At 36.2% G+C, this 22,713-nt stretch overlaps 3 protein-coding genes across 3 annotated transcripts; 2 read left to right on the forward strand and 1 right to left on the reverse strand.

The window, feature by feature from the left end:
* Positions 5,958–7,545, forward strand: LOC109225332 (probable magnesium transporter NIPA8). Its single transcript, XM_019389955.1, has 2 exons — positions 5,958–6,639; positions 6,772–7,545. The coding sequence occupies exons 1-2, from the start codon at positions 6,099–6,101 to the stop codon at positions 7,116–7,118; spliced, it is 888 nt and encodes a 295-aa protein (XP_019245500.1). The 5' UTR covers positions 5,958–6,098; the 3' UTR covers positions 7,119–7,545.
* On the reverse strand, positions 9,659–10,582 carry LOC109225982. The gene has a single exon (XM_019390786.1). It carries the CDS (start codon positions 10,580–10,582, stop codon positions 9,659–9,661), a length of 924 nt encoding a protein of 307 aa, XP_019246331.1.
* LOC109225333 (chaperone protein dnaJ GFA2, mitochondrial) lies at positions 11,562–21,618 on the forward strand. The gene is made up of 17 exons (XM_019389956.1): positions 11,562–11,965; positions 12,088–12,168; positions 13,946–14,028; positions 14,214–14,297; positions 14,400–14,438; positions 14,605–14,715; positions 15,640–15,687; positions 15,792–15,879; positions 16,327–16,391; positions 16,498–16,572; positions 17,387–17,459; positions 18,195–18,286; positions 18,385–18,456; positions 19,143–19,199; positions 20,486–20,534; positions 20,891–20,957; positions 21,179–21,618. The coding sequence occupies exons 1-17, from the start codon at positions 11,818–11,820 to the stop codon at positions 21,273–21,275; spliced, it is 1,329 nt and encodes a 442-aa protein (XP_019245501.1). The 5' UTR covers positions 11,562–11,817; the 3' UTR covers positions 21,276–21,618.

Consider the following 22,713-nt stretch of genomic DNA (forward strand, 5'->3'; position numbering starts at 1 on the left):
CTGATTTTCTCTCCTAAAAATCGCCTCAGAAGCTTCTTCCCGTTCAAAAATTGGAAGAAAACTCGACCTGCTCATTATAGGTATACTGTTCACGCGTTTTACTGCTCCCAATGGATTCCTTGTGAAATTCTAATGAATTTAGGCTTTTGAATCACTCAATTTGACCTTATAATGAAGGAGATATGTAGGTTTTAAGATTTGCAAATAGTGCAGGTTTTTAATATGCCGTCAGAGGCAATTTCGTCATTAACCTGAAAATCTGGGCAACCTTGGTAAAATGGCCATAAAATCCTCATACGATGTCCAAATTCGACGATTCTTTTTGATACGGGTCTGTAATTACGATACAGATCTAATGCTTCATTCAAAACAATAATCGAAGCTCATTTGTTCAATATGATATCATTTATGCTTGAAGAAACGACGTCGAAGCATAAGAAAAACAAGCACAACGCAGCCCAAACCTATCCGAAACTCACCCGAGCTCCTCGGGACCGCATACGAACATACTAACACGTCACATATGATCATTCAAACTTAGTTGCACTCTCAAAACACCAAAACTAACATCAAAACACCAAACTTACATCAGATTCAAGCCTAAGTTCTTCTAAAACTTCCGAAACACGCATTTGATCAAAAACCCAACCAAATCACCTCCAAATAACCTGAAATTTTGCACACACATCCCAAATCACCTAACGAAGCTGCAGAAACTCTCGGAATTCCATTCCGACCCTTGGATCAAAATCTCACCTATCAACCGGAATTCGCCAAAATACTAACTTNGGCACTTTCGCTTCTGCGGTTGCCTTACCGAATTTGCGACTACCGCTTCTGCGGTTCTACCTCCGCTTCTGCAGATCTTCATTATGCCCAGGACCACTTTTGCGGTCAAGTCCCGCTTCTGCGGACCCCGTTTATACGGTCAAACATCCGCTTCTACGGAACTCCTCTAAAGCGCGCGGACCGCTTCTGCGGTCAAAGTCCGCACCTGCGGATATCGCACCTGCGGAATTAATCTGCTTCTGCGGAAATTCTTCAATTGGCCAACTTTGCACCTGCGACCCATATTTTGCATCTGCGGAACCGCATCTGCGGCCCCTTTTCCGCAGATGCGGAAATACCAGATATCAGCAATCTTCAGAAATCTCACAAGTCCAAATTCATCCCGATGGCCATCCGAAATCACCCCGAGGCCCCCGGGACCTCAACCAAAAGTGCCAACCCATCCTAAAACATCATTCAAACTTGCTCCAATCATCAAAACACCACAAACAACACCAAAACTATCAGATTACATCGGATTCAAGCCTAAGTTCTTCTAAAACTTCCGAATTACGCCTTTGATCAAAAACCCGACCAAATCACCTCCAAATAACCTGAAATTTTGCACACACATCCCAAATCACCTAACGAAGCTGCAGAAACTCTCGGAATTCCATTCCGACCCTTGGATCAAAATCTCACCTATCAACCGGAATTCGCCAAAATACTAACTTCGCCAATTCAAGCGTAATTCTACACCGGACCTCCAAAATCACTTCCGATCACACTCCTAAGTCCCAAATCATCCCCCAAAGCTAACCGAATCCGAGCCCTCTAACTCATAGTTCAACATCGGGTTGACTTTTCCAAAATAAGCCTTCCTTAAAGAGACTAAGTGTCTCATTTCCTTCCAAAAATCAACACAATTCAACTCGTTCACACAAGACACAGATAATGAAGCATAATGAAGCAGGAAATGGGGGAAACGGAGCGGTTCTCATGAGACGACGGGTCGGGTTGTCACATCCTCCCCAACTTACACAAACGCTCGTCTTCGAGCGTACCCAGAGTTGTCCTAGAAGCCAACCAATAGCTGAATGACCTTACCAAGCATATACCCGGGGTGATCCCACGTCACCCTATCTCCCATAGGTCCGATAACACAACATAGCTGAAATTTCACAATCCATCTAGTCCATAAACCATAGAACCACATTGCACTTTCCGAAATCATACACAAGATCAGAACCTCACATCTATACTCAGAATAAGCCCGAACCAGCTGTAATAACCCATACCTGCAACCTCAGGTGCAATCATATGATATACTACATAACCCAAACACTCGAAACGATAACTTCTATTCACAACAGTTGCCCACAACACCCGAATACTGGTAGAAAACCTCTTATCAACTAAGGTCTTATTCCAACACTTTCATATACTACCAACGATAAATGAAACACGCAATAAACCGTAACTATTTCTCAGATCAACCATTCATGAAGCCACTCCCCTTTTGACTAATACCACAACAAATTCTGAGCCGAACCTCGATATTATCCTTCCAACAAGCTGAAATCAAATCCGTTCGTATTCATTAGTGACCCCAACGATCACCTCGAATCCAACACACCACTCTGGTGATATGACACCTCAATACAGGCCTAAGCCACAACTTGCATAATACGCGCACCAATAAGAAACGGTCTGAACATACTCAAATCATGAAAAATGACTCAAACGAAAGAGCTGTACCTCAAGCTCATCAGTACCATCACAACACAAGGCTGAGACCCCGTCTCACATCATAGAAATAGAACACCTGAATCTACCCCGAAAGGTCATATCTCCACGTGGCCTCGCTACAATGCGCGATCCTATCCAAACACTGTTACACATGAAACACCTCAGTCACTATGCTCAAAATCGACAGCCACGCACAATTTGATGTCTGGAACCAAAGCAATTCATTACACCCACGGTGAAACAAACAACATACGCCACGTAACCCGATAGGTCATAACCAATACTCCATTTACCGAGCAACACCCAATTACTCTTCCCGCTCGACTCTCACTATGAATCCCCAATAGAACCGCACCACATGTGCCCATAACCAACAAATCATAACGTCTCACAACACTGAAAAGCAACTCATAGCTCTCCTCAGATCACTAACAAGCTCAATAATGATCGAATCAATCTATAGCAGATTCTGTAGCACGTCGTGCCCCCAGCTTTGGTGTAATCACCAACATCATCGATGGTGGACTTGAATGTAGTAAAGGTTCAAATGCACAAATGTGAGCAGAATCGGTTTCTACAGTAGATACTGTCAGATTTTGGGAGTTGACCTTGACAACAACTTGGACTGTGCTAACCAAAGGCCTTTCGGCCAGTAGGGACCTTAAATCAATTATAGTACTTTTGTGTAGCAGTTGACACCCTAATAAGGTTTGGTCCATCTAAAAATAATATGATCTCTTGCTTAATATGGAGCCTTAAAAGAGTTTATTGTCAAAACTCGAAGAAGCGCCATCTGAAGTTTGGGACTTCAGGGCCAAACTTCAGACATTACCAGGTTAAATTTTGTCTGAAGTTTGCAACTATCATGCCAGACTTCAGAAAAAATTATCTGAAGTTCAAATATAACAAGTTGATTTTTGTCTGAAGTTTGCACTACAAACTGAAGAACTTCAGACTAGTTTGTCTGAAGTTTGCACTATGAACTGAAGTTTTTCTGATTGCTTTTACAAGTCAGGCCAAACTTCAGACGAAAATATCTGAAGTTTACTTTGATAAGGTGAAGTTCAACCTTTAGACATAAATTTTTGCTACTTTAGGCTCCGTATGCCTGAAGTTATCTGAAAAGTGGGTAGACTTACAATTTTTTTTGAAAAGTGGGTATAAGTTCAATGGTGACCCCAAAACTGGGTATAGATGCAAATCCCCCATGTTTGTCTGACCAAGTAATTCATGTAATTGGATGTAATTGAGGAGGGGTGTACTTGCACTCTGCAATTCTCGAAGGGGGGCTCAGAATTGCTAGTAATTACATGGCGTAATTACAATGTTAATTTATGAATCTCTTTTCTTTTCTTTTTAATTTACTTTTTATTTCTATTCTTTTTTTAATTTATTTTTATTTTAACTTTTTAAATTCTTTTTTTCAAATATTATTGTTTTAGATTATTTATTTTTTATTCCTTATTTCTCATTTTTCAACCTTTACTTCGCGTGTTTCTACATAGTTTCTCATATTTTATTTTTTTCTTAATATTTTATTTTTATTTTTTATTACACCTAGCTATGTTATTATTTTAATTTTTTTTAAAAAAAAAATTATATCTCGGAATCTTAGAAAGAATAAGTCTTCCACAAACTTGACTTATAATGAGTGATGTCATCACAGTTGAACATTATTATTGGATGAGGTTATATGCAAACTTAACTATGTTAAAATTATAGATTACTTTTTAGTATTTAAATAATATTCTCATTTTCCAACCTTTATGTTTTGTGATTCCATGTAGTTGCTCATATTTTTTATTTTTCTTTAATTTCTTCAATTAGCAAAATCGTGCGATTATTCTAGTTTTAAAACTACACCTCCTAATATTAGAAATAATGAGTAATTAATAAACTTGACATATAATGAGTGAGGTCATTAAAGTATAATCTCATTGCTGCATGAGGTTATAGACTTATGTTTTTCTTTTCTTTTAAATTATATTTACTTAAGTTATGTTGGAACTTATTTTACGCTATTTTGTAATTTTACATAAGGGTATTATGTTAATTCTTTTGGATTATGAATTTATGTTATAATTTTGGTCTATTTATTTTCTTTAGTAGTATTGACTTATTAATTCAGATTGTATGCCATCATTTTTGAGTTAGAATTGATAGAATATTTTTTCATAAAATATTTGAATAATATTATGATACTATATTTATAAATATTAATTTTTTTATAAATCATGCAGTCGATAATGTTCTTTCAAAATATGTACTTTTAGTTTTTATAATTAATTAAAGTAAAATATTATTGATTTAAAAAATATATGTCAATTTTTTTACAATATTAGTCACAAATATATGATTAGTAATTAGTTTATTTTCAAGAAACAATATGTATCTTAAATGTCAAATTTAATATTATTTATAAAGGCATATATTTGTTAAATCTTAACTTTTAATTTTTGATAATTAATTAAAATTTAAAATTTAATATAACTGTGTAATTACACTTGTGCAACCAAACAATACACTTGTAATTATAATGTAATTATATTATGTTAAACAAACAGGTCGTCGTAATTACAATACTGCATAATTACTAAATTGTGTAATTACTATCCTAGTAAACACGCCAATTCCAGTAACCTGGTGGCTTTTCAAACAGACCCTAGTAATTACAAATAATTCAATTTACAAATACTGTTTTTGCATATACCTATTTGCAATTTCATATCTTAAAGTTGTATTAACTTTTTGCCTGAGTGTATCGCGTAAAGGAGTAATTTTAAATGTAAAATGAAACAAACAAATGACATATCCCCGAATTCTTTGACGTTAAAGATAAAATATTTTTTCCCCAGCAATTTCTTAAGAATTAATACTCGAAGGGAGGGTGGGGGACCTTGGTCGATAATATCGCAAATTAGTTTTTTGGTTTCCCACCCGGTGTCCGGTATCTGCATTGGAGCCCGACTATATCCGGATTCGCGCCGCGTAGAGCCCCTTTCGGGGGGAAGCGCTCCCTACCAATGATTTTTCCATACCCAGGACTCGAACTCGAGAATATATCTCGCAAATTTTGATTCACTCGTGGAACGATTTAGTAATAGACGGGAAATATAAAAATAGTTATTCTGGCATTTGTGAAACATTGTAGACGAAAGATGAACATATATACCAAAAATAAGTGTGTCTTTAGCCACTATATTTTGTTATTACAAATATACAAGTTGATTAAAGTATGAAGATGTGATTTAAAAGGCTATTTGGCTTCTAGAAATTATTCGTAAATCCAAACTATTCATGAAAGGAAAGAAGAATGAAATACTTGAAGCAACGAGGCACCAGTTTTGACTTTTCCTTGTTTCCCAGTCAAACTTGTCTACCCCTTTCAAGTCTTTCAAGAGTCAGGATATTTAATTTTGTGAACATATATAACCTCGTGCTTTTTCAACGCATTCATTCAATCGATTTCATCCATGAAATGGTTCCAGTATAATGTCAAAGGTGTTGGATCAAAAATTGCTTTAGGTCGCAGATGAAATGGTTCCAGTATAGTTTGAGGGAATTCCTTACTTGTTTCATCCATGGGGGAGTGGGTAATTGCAGCCATTATCAATTTGTTAGGAAGCATTATCATTAACTTTGGAACCAACCTCCTTAAATTAGGCCACCATGAGAGAAAGAAACACTCTATGAATGTAAAAGTTCCAATCAAGAAGCCCATTATATACTTCCAAACATGGAGAATTGGTATATTATTCTTTGCAATAGGAAATTGTCTCAATTTCATTTCATTTGGATATGCTGCTCAATCACTTCTAGCAGCTTTAGGATCTATACAATTCGTCTCCAACATCGTTTTCGCCTACTTTCTTTCGAACAAAACAGTGACAATCAAAATAGTATTAGCCACTGCCTTTATTGTTGTTGGTAACATATTCCTTGTAGCCTTTGGCAATCACCAGTCCCCTGTTTACATGCCAGAGCAATTGGCTGAAAATTACACAAACATTACATTCCTTCTTTACTGTCTTACTTTGGTCTTAGTTATTGCTCTACATCATTCAATATACAAGAGAGGAGAAGGCCAAATGCTGGTTCCATTTTCATATACAGTTGTTTCAGGTGCTATTGGATCATGTTCAGTATTATTTGCTAAGTCTCTTTCAAACATGTTAAGATTGTCAATGTCATCAAGTGGTGGATATGAAATATTGAACAGCAGGTTCACATATTCGATGCTTCTGATGTTTCTAGGTACAGGTGGATTTTGGATGGCGAGGTTAAACGAAGGACTTTCGCGCTTTGATGCAATACTTATTGTCCCTATGTTTCAAATAGCTTGGACTTTTTTCTCCATTTGTACTGGATTTGTGTACTTTGAGGAATACAAGGTGTTTGATACTTTGAGAACAACAATGTTCATTCTTGGAATGATTTCTGTGTTTGTTGGCATTTATTTGCTAGCACCTGAAGATGATGAATCATATTCAAAAGGAGGTGAAGTACTCAAGGATGAGAAGAGGTTGTTCATGTCATCTCAAGACTCCCAAATTAAGGATATAGAGATCATTTGGACAAGTTATGGTGATGAAAGCTGCTAACATGATTGGACCAAATTCTCATTTGAAGACGACGCTGTCGTATAGGCGCAATCAGGATTTCAACGTTATGGGTTCTGAATTTTAGAACGACAATTTTAAGTGTTAATAATTGGATTCTACATATTTAATGAATTTCTCAATACAAATACATTTTTTGAGCAAAAACTACAGAATTCAGTCGAACATGTAGACGGGCTTCTAGCTCCGCCCTTGGATGGTGAGACGATCTTGGAGACAACTGCAATGCTGCACCAGGGTATCAACTTGGACTATGAGGGGGGTGACATTGGTTCGTGGTGACGGACATGACAATGGCACGGGCAGAAAGGCTTTGTTGAATCCCTTTCGTTGTCAAAATTATATCTTGTATATAAGATAAATACATTTTTTTTTTTGTATATATTGAAATTTTGGAATTCCTTTCACATAAGGAAAGCTTCTATTTAATAATCAAATAGTAGCTTTAAAATGGTTTTAGGCTGCAAATGCAACTCTTAGGTGTTGCATCTTTGCACATTCTGAATTGCCTTACTAAAATTCTTGGTTCCGTAGACATAGTGATTACTTCTTTCTTCTTTATGGAAAATATTCAAGGGTACTGGTCTTTATTTCTCATTCAACTAAAGGTAAAATGACACTGAATAGCCGCTCTAAAATAATAGCCGAAATATATATATATATATATATANGATACGACTACGAAGTAGCCGCTACTAAAATAAATAGACCGAATAATATAATATATATATATATATGTAAATTAACAAAAATATACTAACTTGTACACATTTCTTCGACAAATAGTTTCTGACGCAATCTAAAAGTGAAAAAAGCCCCAACTAAATATTTTATTTTCTTTTGCATTCAATTTTAGATAAAATTTACTAAAATGGGTGACAAAATGCTTATTCTCATTTTTTAAGATTTCATAAACATTTAGAGTTCTAAATAGAAATTTTCATTCTAATCCGTTTGTCTTTAAATTATTTCATTTTCAAGTTATTTAGTTGTTCCTCCATATTGTGGAAAACTACAAAATTCAATATGTTTATAGGATTCTCCTAGTGTCAGGAATTAAGTGTTTGATTCTAACCTATAGAGAGGCGTATTCATAATTGAATCTTACTGCGTTGTGGTGGTGCTACTGGCACATATACACTACATTCAAAAATTCGTAGATGGGCAATATTTGGTTCATGACCAAAAACTAATTGTGACGGAGAATATTTATTATAATATGTCGGTCAGAGACGGATAAGTGATGCTTCATGCAAGATAGCATGGCCCCAAACAATAGTGGCAATTTTATTTTCATAAGTAGTGGTCTTGCTATCAATTGTAGGCATTTAATAAATGACTCTGCAAGGCCATTTTGAGTATGAACATAAGCTACAGGATGTTCAACTTTTATCCCAACTGATAGACATTAATCATCAAAAGCTTGAGATGAGAATTCTCCAGCATTATCAAGGCGAATAGCCTTTATAGGATAATCTGGGAATTGTGTCCTTAATCGAATTATTTGGGCTAATAGCTTTGCAAACGCCAGGTTGCGAGATGATAGTAGGCACACATGAGACCATCTTGAAGATGCATCTATTAGGACCATAAAATATCTAAACAACCCACTTGGTGGGTGAAAAGGTCCACATATATTCCCATGTATATGCTCTAAAAAGGCAGGGGATTCATTGCCAACCTTCATTGGTGATGGTCTAGTGATCATTTTGCCTTGATAACAAGCATCAAAGTCGTCATTTGTAAGAATCTTCAGGTTCTTTAATGGATGCCCACTCAAATTTTCAGTAATTCGTCTCATCATTATTGATCCAGGATGGCCCAAACGGCCATGCCAAAGCACAAAAGTATTGAATCCGTAAACTTCTGGTTTACGATAGAGTGTGCTTCAATTGTACTAATTTTTGAATAGTATAAGCCAGAAGACAAAGTTGGTAACTTTTCTACAATGCATTTCTGGCCAGCAATATTCTTTGTTATACAAAGATATTCCATGTTCATTTCATCTATTGTCTCAACATGTACCAATTTCGGCGGATATCTCTAAAACTCAACAAGTTTCTTTGGGACTTGGAGGAGAACAATGCATTGTCTATAATAAGTTTTGTTCCCTTGGAGAGAAATATAATTGCTCTTCCAGAGCCTTCAATCAAACTTATATTACCAGAAATTGTTGAAACATTTGCTTTTTCCTTATGCAAATAAGAAAAGTATTTCTGATCCTTGAATATGGCATGAGTTGTTCCACTATCAACAACACAAATATCTTCATGATTTGTCTTCGATCCAAACATAATTTGAGAATTATCCATATTCTTCAAAATGACATAAATAAAATATATTATAGTAAACATCATTATCAAAGCATAACTTTTATTTATGTACAACAATTACATAATCATACTATCTATTACAAACAACAAAAATTAAAATATTTACATTTCTACAAATTCACTACCGACTACATGACTTGTTTCTCCTTCTGGGAGTGCAAAGTAATCAGCTACATCCAAATGCATGAATTATAAATTATCTTCAGAAATAAAATTTGCTTCAGCATTTTCCTCTGTCTTCTTCAGGGAGGCTTGATAAAGCTCAACCAGGTGCTTTGGCGTACGGCAGGTACGTGACCAGTGCCATTTTCCTCCACATCTATAGCATGCATTTTCTGCATTTGGTGCTTGCACCACTTCATGCTTTTGTTCCTTCCTTTTCCACTGCTGGTGGTGAGGAGGGTTCTTTGGTGCATTATTATTACCATGATTAGAGTTTCTTCCCCGATCACAGTCATGACCACGACTGGGGCCACGACCTCGTCCACGTTTAGCTTGGTGAAAGTTCGTCTCATTCACTTCAGGGAATGGACAAGAACCAGTAGGTCGACTTTCATGGTTTTTCATTATTAGCCCATTATGTTGCTCGGCTATAAGAAGATGTGAGATAAGTTCAGAATACTTTTTAAATCCCATCTCTCGATATTGCTGCTGCAGGAGCATATTCGAGGCGTGAAAAGTGGTGAAAGTTTTCTCCAACATATCTTGATCAGTAATATTATCACCACATAATTTCAAATGGGAAATAATTCTAAACATAGCAGAATTATACTCACTTATAGATTTAAAATCTTGTAGCCTTAGACGAGTCCAATCATAACGTGCCTGTGGAAGAACGACCATCTTCAGGTGGTCATATCTATCTTTCAAATTATTCCACAGTATGACTGGATCTTTAATATTGAGATATTCCATTTTCAGGCCCTCATCAAGGTGATGGCGTAAGAATATTATTGCTTTGGCACGGTCTTGGTTTGATGCCTGATTTTTATCCTTGATGGTGTTTGCCAGATCCATCGCATCAAGATGAATTTCAGCATCAAGCACCCAAGACATGTAGCTTTTGCCCGATATATCCAGATCTACAAATTCAAGTTTAGAAAGATTTGACATTATTTAGAAAAAGAAAGTTCGTACCTCAGATACTTTCAAAGTATTTGCTCGAGATGGCAGAGTCTCGTGCTGATAACATGTTATAAAATAACGACTATAAAGTAAATAAACTAAAGACAAGTATAGAGAGAAACTGATATATTATTCAATTTCAAACTTATGTACATAATAAACTAAAATCTCCTCTATTTATAGAAGAAAGCAAGTTGCTGTGTAAGCTGCTACTGCAAGCTGCTGTGTAAGCTGCTACTAAACCAGATATAGATAATCTTCAATTGGGGGTAATGTTTACCAGGTATGAATAATCTTCTACCGGGGGTAATGTTTATCCATAACGGAGTATCGAACAGATAAGCTTATTGTACCTGGTATGGATAATCTTCAACCGGGGGTAATGTTTATCTATAACGGAGTATCGAAAGGATAAGCTTATTGTACCCGATACGGATAATCTTCAACCAGGGGTAATGTTTATCCATAACCGAGTACCGAAGTGATAAACTTCTTCACGAGGCTTATTTTCAACAGAGTACTAAATAGATAAACATATTTACGGCGGAGTCTCATATGAATAAGTTTCTTCAGGAAGCTTATTTACAACGGAGTACTAAATGAACATCCATAATATAATATATTTATAACATAAACCCATTATTTCAAAATTTTAATAAACTTTTACATATAAATTTTTATTCTACGTTAAAAATTATGGATTCAGTTGAACCCGTCATTAACGTACTATTGTGTTACTCCTTAAAATGGGAAGACGGAAAGAAACCATAATTCAATAATAATCCACTTCTGAACCAAATCTTTTTATCGGCCTCTTCCTCAAAAAATTAAGAGGTAGAAAAATATTTGGGAATTATGTTTAACGATCCCCCTTTCTTGGAGAAAAAGCAAAGTTCAATATTTTTTCCTCAACTTTTGGGTTTGCCCTAGATTTACTTTAGACAAGTTCTATAGATTTTGTCAAAAAGGCCCCTCCATTTCAGCTTAATACCTAATTAGACCCCCAAAAAAGTAAAGTGAAAGGGCTTCCACAAAATTTTCCCTAGAGTAAGCCTCTGCTACTTCTTCCGCCATTAACTCATATCTAGAAGGTTCCACTGCAAGCTCGAAAAAAGCTTGTACCTTTGTGGGTGTTTCTGTTCATATTAAAATAAAAAAACCCATCTTTTTGTTCAATTCAGTAACTAGGGTTTTTCTAGGGTTTAACAATCCAGTGTACTGAAATGGTCAGCTCTAATGCTCTTCGTATTGCTCACCGGATTGCTCGCTGCACTTTTTCTTCCGGATATTTATTAAAGGGAGGTTGTAGGGGATATAATACAGCAGTGTACAATCAAACAAGGGGCTTGTTTTATTTGAATTCTAATAATGGTATGTGTAAATTTGACCTTTTGTTGTGTTATTTGAATGAATTATAGCCGCGGATGCATAAAGTTTATTTCTTTACTGTTTTGAATTTGATTTTTTTTTTTTTGCTATTGTATGAGTTATAGGGGGCAGTGAAAGGAGGGATTGGTTAAGACCTGGATTATTCAAAGCCAATTTTGGTGCCGCAAGATCAATTCATGGAACAGGTACCAATTACACACGCCCCATTTAATGATTGTGATGAATTATCTGTTTTTTGTTATTCTATGTGGAAAATATATTAAATGTGAATTTATAATTCATCTGTCGAATGTCATAAAAATTTTGGGAAATTTATGGATTCTATATTGGAGTTCTTGTGTAAAAAAGCTGAATTGATGGGTAAAACCTTTCTGTATGCTGCTCTTCCTATGCTAATTAGACCAGATAAAAAAAATACCTTTCTGTTCCTTCATGTTCCATTGTGCCATTTGATAGTATTTACTGTGGCAATCCAGCTATATTTCTTCTGGAGGTGTTTAGTGTAATTTCTAGGAGTTAGTTTCATTTAGTTGAAACAGTTGTTAACTTGCTGTGTTTTAACTCTTATTCCATTTTAATCAAAATCTTTTTGCCTCTAAAGCCTGATGAGTACACATTATGCATAGAGGCTGGTAAATCAGAATATAGAAACTATCATACTTCTGCTGTGTTGCTCGGTGTCTTTTGTAGATTGCAAGTTGCTACTTATTCCAAGAGGAAAAAGAAGCGGTATAGAAGCTCTAGCTAGCAGGCGGACAATCTTGTATACCCCTCCAACACAGAATGATGGTAGACAGATAGATAGGTGTATTGATGGATAGATAGGTATTATTGAGAGAGACAGAGAGAGAAAAGCTTGTTTCCAATTGAAGTTAGTAAGCTGATAGGAGAGGTGGGAGATAGTTTGAATTTACTTTTATCATGCCCTATGGTGCATTCTGAGTTTCTCCGAGAAAATGGAGGTGAGGTGAAGCTCAGTCACATTTACTGGTTCCTTCCTTTAAATTGAAGATTCCCTTGTTCTATTGTTATCACGTTTTCGCCCAAAAAGGGATGCCCAGCCGGTGTTAAATGAGCTCTGTTATTATGAATTAGTAGGTGAATTATTCTTTCTAAAGAACTTAGTAAGTAAATTTTTGAAGTAACAAAGTCCTGGCTTTGAGGATTTTCATATAGGCATGCTTTCATTATCTTTGTTACTTTGCCCACCGGATGTGCTAAAGGGTTACATCTTATTCCGTCAATGACATCTACCTGACTAATATATCCCTGTGAACGGAACATCTATGTATCTAGAAGAAGATAATATTTGGAGTGTAAAACATTATTATCCACTGTACTACTGGTTCCTTACTGGTTCCTTCCTTTAAATTGAAGATTCCCTTGTTCTATTGTTATCACGTTTTCGCCCAAAAAGGGATGCCCAGCCGGTGTTAAATGAGCTCTGTTATTATGAATTAGTAGGTGAATTATTCTTTCTAAAGAAATTAGTAAGTAAATTTTTGAAGTAACAAAGTCCTGGCTTTGAGGATTTTCATATAGGCATGCTTTCATTATCTTGGTTACTTTGCCCACCGGATGTGCTAAAGGGTTACATCTTATTCTGTCAATGACATCTACCTGACTAATATATCCCTGTGAACGGAACATCTATGTATCTAGAAGCAGATATTATTTGGAGTGTAAAACATTATTATCCACTGTACTTGTCAAAAAACAAAAACTTATTATCTGTGAAATGTTTTTCGTATTGGTAAAAGTGGTATTCAATTGTTACACTTTGATGTTCATCTTGGAAATTTTGGTGGTAATCATGGGAAAATGGGTAATGATTAATGAAGGTGTTTGTTAGAATTATTTTCTTATTCTCTGGTATTTATTTTCCTATAACATTGCAGATGAATTTGACTTAAGTCACTAACATATAACCCCCACCCTCTTCCGTGTTTAATGTCTGGTTAGCCACGAGTATGAAAGATTTTTATGAGGTGCTTGGCGTCAATCGGAATGCAACTGCATCTGAAATCAAGAAAGCTTATTATGGGGTATGTTTTTTATCCCCCTCTTAGTTGGTTGATCTTGTCCTTTAAGGTTTGTAATTGTAAAAATTCATTGACTTACTACTCGAATAGGGGTTTGTAATTACTCAAGTAGCAATTTGCAATTAATTTTTATTGGAGTCGGTATCACCTTATCTCTGTTATTGGTGACACATTGTGTTATGCTTCAGCTTGCAAAGCGACTGCATCCAGATATGAACAAAGATGATCCAGATGCTGAAAAAAAGTTTCAGGAAGTTCAAAAGGCTTATGAGGTACTTGTCACTTTGGAGAACTTTTTTATCTATAAAAGGTTGTTTTTGAAGTCAGTACCACATGGATTTTTGTATGAAAAATTGTTTATTTCTATGTTGCAGGTTCTGAAGGATGAGAAAGCACGTGAACAATATGATCAGGTTTGGCATGTGTTATGGGTTACTTTGCACTTAATCCTGGCAGACATTTACTTCACTATTTCGTGTTATTTGCATATTAGGGGTTTATTTTGCCTAGAAACATTCAAAACTTTGATTATTATTTCTCTTGAATGAGAAGCATTCTGATGCATTGCTCATTGTGCAGCTTGGGCATGATGCATTTAATAGTATGAACAATGGTGGAGGTGGAGGTGCTGGGTTTGATCCGTTTGGTGGCTTCAGAAGTCCATTTGAAGACATGTTTAGAAATGCTGATGTAAGAACTAGATTTGGGTTCTGATATTCATCTACATTGTCTTGGAAAATTGCCATCGTGATATTCTGGATATTTGAATTTCTTGGTAGCTGTCTGTTGAGCATTGAGTTGTACTAATTTGCGTATGATGTTCCGCCTCTTCATAAATCTGGTTGTTGAGCTAGATCCAAAGTTGAGTGGTTGTGCTCTCCCCTGTATGAGAGAGGTCATCTGGTGTAGAGGTTGAATTTTTGCTAAACAGTGTCACAGTCGGCATTAGAGAGTATGCACATAATTGCCAAACAATCTGAATTATTTTCCTCCTTCGCTTGGCTCTCCCCTTTCGATGAATATGAGCCCCATTTGTATAAAGCTATGTGAGTCATTGACGCTTGAGAGAGATTGCAGTAGGATAGAGTCTACAAAGATAATGTTTGTGAAGAGGTACTTTGTTTGCAGCTAAATACTAATTAATATCAATGTTGGAAGTTAAAGAATCAGTAGTATTTGACGTCATTGTTACCTGCCGAGTTTCCTTAAGCTTCCAATATATACTTTTCCCAATACATCTTTATCTTACCTTATCGGAGAAGGGGGGAAAACTTTACTTCTTTTTTGTTTTGACAAGTGGGAGAAAAAAAAACTTTACTAGATACATCCCTGTTCCTTTGTGGGAAATAAAGCCGTAGGAATGATGTCGGGTGAGGTGCTATGAAAACAGATGCTTTAAGAATGCTCCTTAATCTCTTAGGCATCCACTTTTATGGTTTTTTCCTACGCATCATGACTCTTCCAACTTAAAGTCTTTTTGTGCTGAATCTGATGCAAAATTAGGTGAACCTACTGTCAGTACCTACTTTGTTATGCCCATCTCTTTTTTATTCTGAATTTCAATGCTTGAGATCTAACCTTTTTCCGTTCCCTTTGGCATTTATTGGAGATTAGATTTTTGGCAACATATTTAACAGAGACATGGGTGGAGAGGATGTCAAGGTTTCTCCTTTTATCTCTCCTCCATTTGTTATAGTGGCTGTTTCGTACTTATGCACTTCCAGCATTTATTTATTTTTAAAATGTTTTTGCCTCCTGTTGTGCAGGTTCCCATTGAAATATCCTTCATGGAAGCTGTTCAGGGGTGCACTAAGACTATAACATTCCAAACAGATTTGCCTTGCAGTGCTTGTGGTAGATTCACTTGTTTTTTCCTATGATAAAGGATATATTCACTTGTTTCTTAAAGGAGCATGGTTTAATTTAACTGCCTTATCTATATCTCTAGCAGTTTCTTTAGTTGTTTCCCTTTTTGCGGTGGGGGAGGAGGTGGGGAATCTAAATAGGACATCGATATGTCTTTCGTACTGTTGTCAAAGTTGCTAGCGTAGTAGCATTCATTTGCACAATCATTAAAGAAGCCTTTTCAGATAAGGAACAAGATTAAATATTTACTGCTGGGTGTTGAGTGAGAGGGACAGGTGATATGTTGAATTCACATGTAAAAGTTTGTCTAGACTTTTTAACCTATAAAATTTGATCAAAGTAGTCCATCCTTCTAGTTCATGTTAGCGAGGCAGACTCCAATCTACTTGGTACTTACTGCAGTCACTTTTCCTCCCTTCCTCGTTTCTCTTTTAGGTGGAACTGGTGTGCCTCCTGGCACTAGACCTGAAACTTGTAAGCGCTGCAAAGGTTCAGGTGTGGTGAGTACCGCTTGCTTATTTTCACTTTTTACTTTCGGCTACATGCATGTTTCATTGTATGTAATGTTGGCTCCTTTTTACTTATATTTTCAATAACCCTCTGCAGTCGATCTCGCAAACTGGTCCTTTCACGTTGCAGACGACTTGTCCTGCATGCAAAGGAACAGGGAAGATCGTATCGGTATGACGTCCTCTCCACAAAAACCAGTATTGTTAGTTATGCATGCATATAGCTAATGTTGATCTTTCCCTTTTGTGAGATGAGTTTGGTCATTGTGCTTTGTTTGCTGTAAGCATATTAACAAGGTATTATTATTATCCTTGATTTAAAAGATCACATGAACATCATAGAAGGGAATCTTTAGCTTCACCAACTTCATTTTTTTTGGCTCTCTTTAGCCCTATGTCTCTTATCCCTAGGAGGTCTTCCTCCACTAGCAGGTTTTTTCGGAAAACGGTAGGGCACGAATAAAGTGTACATCCGTTTCATATTGGTAGAAGTTTGTCTTCTGACTGCTGGTTGTTCATACTCAGATAAGAATAAAGTTCCTAAATATACCTTCTTAATAGAGTTTCTTCAGTTTTGTGATATTCAGAAGAATATTACTCTAGTTCTTTTGAACAGGAAGAATATTTTCTAGTTTATAAACTATAAAGAAAATGTCTGTTCTCCAGTGTTCTTGGCGTATCCCATAAGATGATCGAAGTCTCCCTCCTGATACAAAGAATTGTTAAAAAATTATTCTTTTCCACTTTTCGGCTGACACATGTACTCTTCTATTTATGTATCATCAATATACGTGCTTTCCTTTCGGGGAAGAGTGCAACAATGACTTTTGAATTCTCTTTTCAAAAAACAATGGCTTTTGAATTCTAAACCACTGCCTGTTGCAGTGTTAACTAGCATTTCAACTTTTACTTTGATGAATTGGCTTTGTTTAATGAATTATTGCGTTAAAGGTAGAAGCACTGATAGAAATATTCTTGGCCTACAGAGTTTCTGCATGTCTTGCAAGGGAAATCGGGTACTACGAGGACCAAAGACAGTGAAAGTGGATATCATGCCTGGTAAGCTGTAGTCACATATTACATCTGCTCATGACTGCCACAGCAAGTAACCAAGTATATTGTGTGAAATATTTGTCAACATGACCGATTTTGATGCTTTGTTATAATCTGCTGGTACAAAGTGCATTTGTTAAGAGTTTGTTCATTATTGATTTAGCAGCTTTAGTAGATGTATCCATGTCATAGGCCTAAATAGTATAGTTGTGGCTTGTGCACCTTAACTACCCTTGCCCCTTTTTCGAAATATGTGAAAGAAGCAAAAAAGGGTAAATTATTGTGTGACAACTTTCTTTTCAGATGAAAGCACCTGATTGTTAAAATCTGTATGTGGATTGATGCAATTTTACTTTAACTAAAACCTTTTTGTTTTTCATCAACGAGTGTTCAAATAGTCCTTTTAGCATTAAAAGTTGAAGAAAGAGATTAAACGTATCATTTGAACAATTTTTGCCTCCATTGTTTGTCTTTGTTGCTATTACGTGATGTTGAATGGTTCTATGTCTCTCTTGAAAAAGTTGAAGAAAGAGATTAAATGTATCATTTGCTTGATTTAACAAGAATGGCATACAAACTATAAAAACACACATGTACTAGTATTTTGTCTACAGACAGATCAATTCTAGAAGGGGAAAACCCGTGTATGCTGTAGCCTAGGAACAACATAATTTTGTGGTAGTGCTTGTGGCTGTGCATGCCTCTAGCTATTTTGTATCGCTCATTATTGTTTATCTACAGGAGTAGACACTGACGAGACACTCAAGGTGTATGGAAGTGGTGGAGCAGATCCTGAAGGCAATCGGCCTGGAGATCTTTACGTTGTTATTAAGGTTCAGTTGAAGGCTTCCATGGTCATTTTGTATGTCAGGATTCTATTTTCAATTTTGATTCATGTTATTAACAGAGGCCTCTGGAATTCTTTTTTCAGGTCAGAGAAGACCCTGTTTTCCGGAGAGAAGGCTCTGATATTCATGTAGATGCTGTTTTGAGTATCACCCAGGTACTATTTCCGTAACTAACTATAAGCATTGCTGATATAAAATAAAGTGTCGCTGCTGTTTATTAAGGAATATAGAGTAACTACAGTTCACTATGCCCCATAAAGTCACAAATTTTGATTTCTTCTGTTTTTTAAGTGCTATTTTGCATCTAAGTTGTTATCCTCATATCAATTACTATTTCCTTGCATTTTTTTTCTTAAAGTCTTATTCTTATGATGCAAATAATCTTTATAAACCTTTTAAGTTCCCATATCCCTCCAAACAAAAAGATTACAGAGTTACCACAGTTCTTAAAGTATATTGAGCCTACCCCTGGTCACTTGAGTTTTAGGTTATTAGTGGCTTGGCTTGCTAACCTGTTTGTGTTCCATGACCCAAAGTATTAGGTAATGTTGATTGGGAAACTAACGTACTTGGTGGGTGGAGGATACAACATGAAACTTTTTGCATTAATATGTATGAATTGTTTTCTCACATGGAACTAATTGAGAAATTTCATCACATTAACATATGCTGGGACCCAAAAACGTTTTGCATTTCTGGACATCTGGTAGCCATAACAGTTGTCAACATGAGGCCACATACTTTTGCCATTATATTATTTCTTGTCATGGCTCCTAAATCTACGACTTTGTGAATCTTCGCTGGGTAATATGGTTAGATTCTGATGAATACTTCACTGCAGGCAATCTTGGGAGGAACAATCCAAGTCCCAACTCTGACTGGAGATGTTGTTGTTAAGGTACTGAAATACTACTAAGCTAATCATAGTTAACTTTTGCCCTTCATCTTCCTTCTTGGAATGTTTAAAAGTTTGAAGACATTTGCACTCTGACTGTCCTACAACTTGGTAAAAGTGAGAGTAGAAAGAGAGAACACATTGGAAATGGAGAGAAAATGTGGTCCCGCATGATATTTCTACAATTGGTTGGGATAGGGTCTCAAGTTAAACTTTTAAGACATTTATGTAAGTGATAAATTCCCATTGCATATTTTAGCATGTCTAATTCTCATAGTAAAAGGCAATCTTGTTCAACTGACACAAAAAGGGTAGAAAAATGTTTGGGCTTATGGTTGATTACACCACAAAAACAGCAGGAAGAGATGAACAATAGGGGGGCTGCTCAGGGGCTTCTAGGAGGCAACTATGAAAATTTAAGGTGTCAAAAGAACTCTAGCATCAGATAGATCCTCGAGACATAAAAAATGGTAGATAGCTCGGAAACTTTTTGCATTACCTGGAATTTTATGAATTGAAAAGTGAGAGCAGCACGATATATAATATTTGTTACCCTTTAAAACTAAATGATTATCGCGAAATATAGACGATAAGGCGCTCCTTACTTATTTATTGGATGTAAACTAATAGGATACAAACTTTATTGTCTAGTCTAGATCACTTCAATTTTCCGAAGTTCTATCAAATATCCACTCAAACTAGTCAATTCTTTTGTTTTAGTGGAGAATATTCTGACATAGCGGTTATTGGACCTCTATAACAGCAACAGCCAAATATCTCTTGCCAGAAAGTTGCCGGAGTTGGAAATTTAAGGCAAAGAAGTAGGTTAAATATTCTGCACTGAGACTAGATAAATTAAGCAAGCTCCTCCATACTTGTTCAATCTGCCAGATAGTTATTAATTCCTTTCTTATTTTGGTCGAGACTGCTGTTTGTACATCTTCAATTGCCAAATGCCACTTGGCCAGAAAATTCTCGAACTTGAAGTTAAGGGTAAAAAGTAAATTTTATTTTTCTGCACTATGACTAGGTTAATTAAGCAATCACCGTACCTGTTCAATCTTCAGGAAGATGGTACAATATGAGTTTTTGAGCCTTCAAATCATCCTTAACCCGCATTATATTAGTTTTGAGAAATGTTTGGTGGTTTATTTCTTGTAGGCAATGGTCATTGCTAAAATGTAAAGGGGTTCTTTGACGTATAGAACAACCAAGGAATTGATTTTACTGTTTGGTCCTTCGATGATTGATCTTGATGTGCCAAAATTCTGATATCCTGTTGTTTGTAGGTTCGTGCTGGCACTCAACCTGGCCAAAAGGTTGTCCTAAAAAAGAAAGGTAACAGTTTCTTTAAATTGCTTTGTTCAAGACAGTTTCTTTTCTTCTGGATTAGTTCTTTTGATGAATCCTTGTTTTGCTGAATGCTCAAATTTACTGGATCATCAGATGATTTGGATATTTACCCATATTGTCAAGTTATAGTGTGAGGTATAGTAGGACTTGTATCAATTTACAGTGTGATGGTCTGTGTGTAACAAACAAATAACTCTACATAGGAGTAGTTTGCAAGACCTCCCAGCTTTATCCAAGCAGTTTTCTTTGATGTGCAGTTGTGCACAGAGTCAATCTTGTTTAACTCTTGAAATTATAAACTATTTCGTTCAAGCTTATAATATTTCTGTGTGCTTATGCAGGAATAAAAGGACGGAATTCCTTCTCATTTGGGGATCAATTTGTCCACTTCAATGTCAGCATTCCCACGTAGGTGCTCTTTGTGTAAAATGTGGAAATGACTATCTACTGCCGCACTTTTTACTACCGTTGACTCTTTTGTCAGCCTAGTCTCAAGAAAATTAGGAGGTTTTATAATTTGATGGCCACTGAATTAACTCATAACAAAATATTTGGTGGAGAAGGTACACTCATGAAGCTATCCTGTATTCCGCCATCTTCTAATGATTATTTTTGCAACTTGGGTGCAGAAACTTGACACCAAGACAGCGCCAATTGATTGAAGAGTTTGCCAAGGAGGAGCAAGGGGAATACGATAAAGGGGCTGCAGCAGGAGCCTCTAGGTGAGGGCACAGTACGAGCTAGGTTAGTGGGTATAGGGATGAGCCAAAAGTGTGTACTATCACGTTACAATTCTTTTTCTCATGAGCTGGGAAACATATCCAGAGCAATTTTGGGGTTTGGTCATTTCCATTTTATCGGTTTCCTTTACCTCGGGCGAGGATTTAATTGTTGCTTGATGGAGGGGACTGGTTGATTGGAAAGATAGTTATAGTATCATTATTGTGGCAGCGAGATAGTGTAGCATTTGACCTGCAACTTATGTTGTATATATAAACATGAAACAACTCACTGTTTCTGTAGGAAATGAGAATAATAGCCTAGCATGGCACTAATTCTCTTATCTGCACTTACCGAATATGATCATAGCAAAGAACTGGTTGACTCAGTCGAATCACGTAATATTATTTTCAAAATAGCCAAGTGCTTAAGCGCAAGTATTGGCGAATTATTGATTAGCTCAAAAAACTATTATAATAATAATTATATATTTGAATTCTTATGCAAGAAAGTTAGGTTTATTGTAACCAGATGAAAAAAAAACCAATTGTAAACCTGCATTATGTGTAAGATTTCAGGTCGGGAAGAGTGTGCCTGCTTGGTTTCCTTTTCTTTTCTAACCAAAATTTTGATGTTGTGTGTAAAACTTCGATTTTTTATACTTAGTCTTTCTCTTCTCTGCCATAATCAAAAGGTTTTTCACGACTCCACAGGATCAATTTACATGTGTTGTTTTTCCTTGCCCATTTGGAAGAAGGGCGTTGGTATACCTTAAATATGCTTCTTTCTCTATTTTTCAGAAGTACATTGAAAATGTCTTCTTTTTTTTCTCCAGCGTGATTTGAGACACCTCTAACTCGTACAATCAATTCTTGTTATTCGATGATATAAATAGGTCGAATTTTGATAGTCAATATTTTGAAATTTGACTATTTGACTATTAGTGACGAATTCGGTCTTTTGAAGAAATCAAATAATTTAATAATATTTTGTAGTAATTTTCTGTACTTAGAGAAAGTCAGGTCAAATTGGACCTAATCAGGTGGCCTAAAGTAGAATGAGAAAGTAGTCATCTGGTGCTAGTTTTTTTTCTTACTCTATTTGAACTCTATCCGACACCGGCAAGACGAGTTCATTTGACACCTTCACTAACATACACCAAGGATCTGCGATAAGCCCGTTCTTATTTGCCCTGACGATGGACGCACTGACACACCATATCCAAGGGGAGGTGCCATAGTGTATGTTATTCGCTGATGATATAGTACTGATTGATGAGACGCGAAGTGGTATTAACGAGAGATTGGAGGTTTGGAGACAGACCCTTGAGTCTAAAAGGTTTCAAGCTGAGCAGGACTAAGACTGAATACGTGGAGTTCAAGTTCAGCAGCATGCCGGGTGAAGCGGACGTGGACGTGAGGCTTGACTCGCAAGTCATTCCCGA

The sequence above is a fragment of the Nicotiana attenuata genome, chromosome 5 (assembly GCF_001879085.1).
Source record: "Nicotiana attenuata strain UT chromosome 5, NIATTr2, whole genome shotgun sequence".
Lineage (NCBI taxonomy): Eukaryota > Viridiplantae > Streptophyta > Magnoliopsida > Solanales > Solanaceae > Nicotiana > Nicotiana attenuata.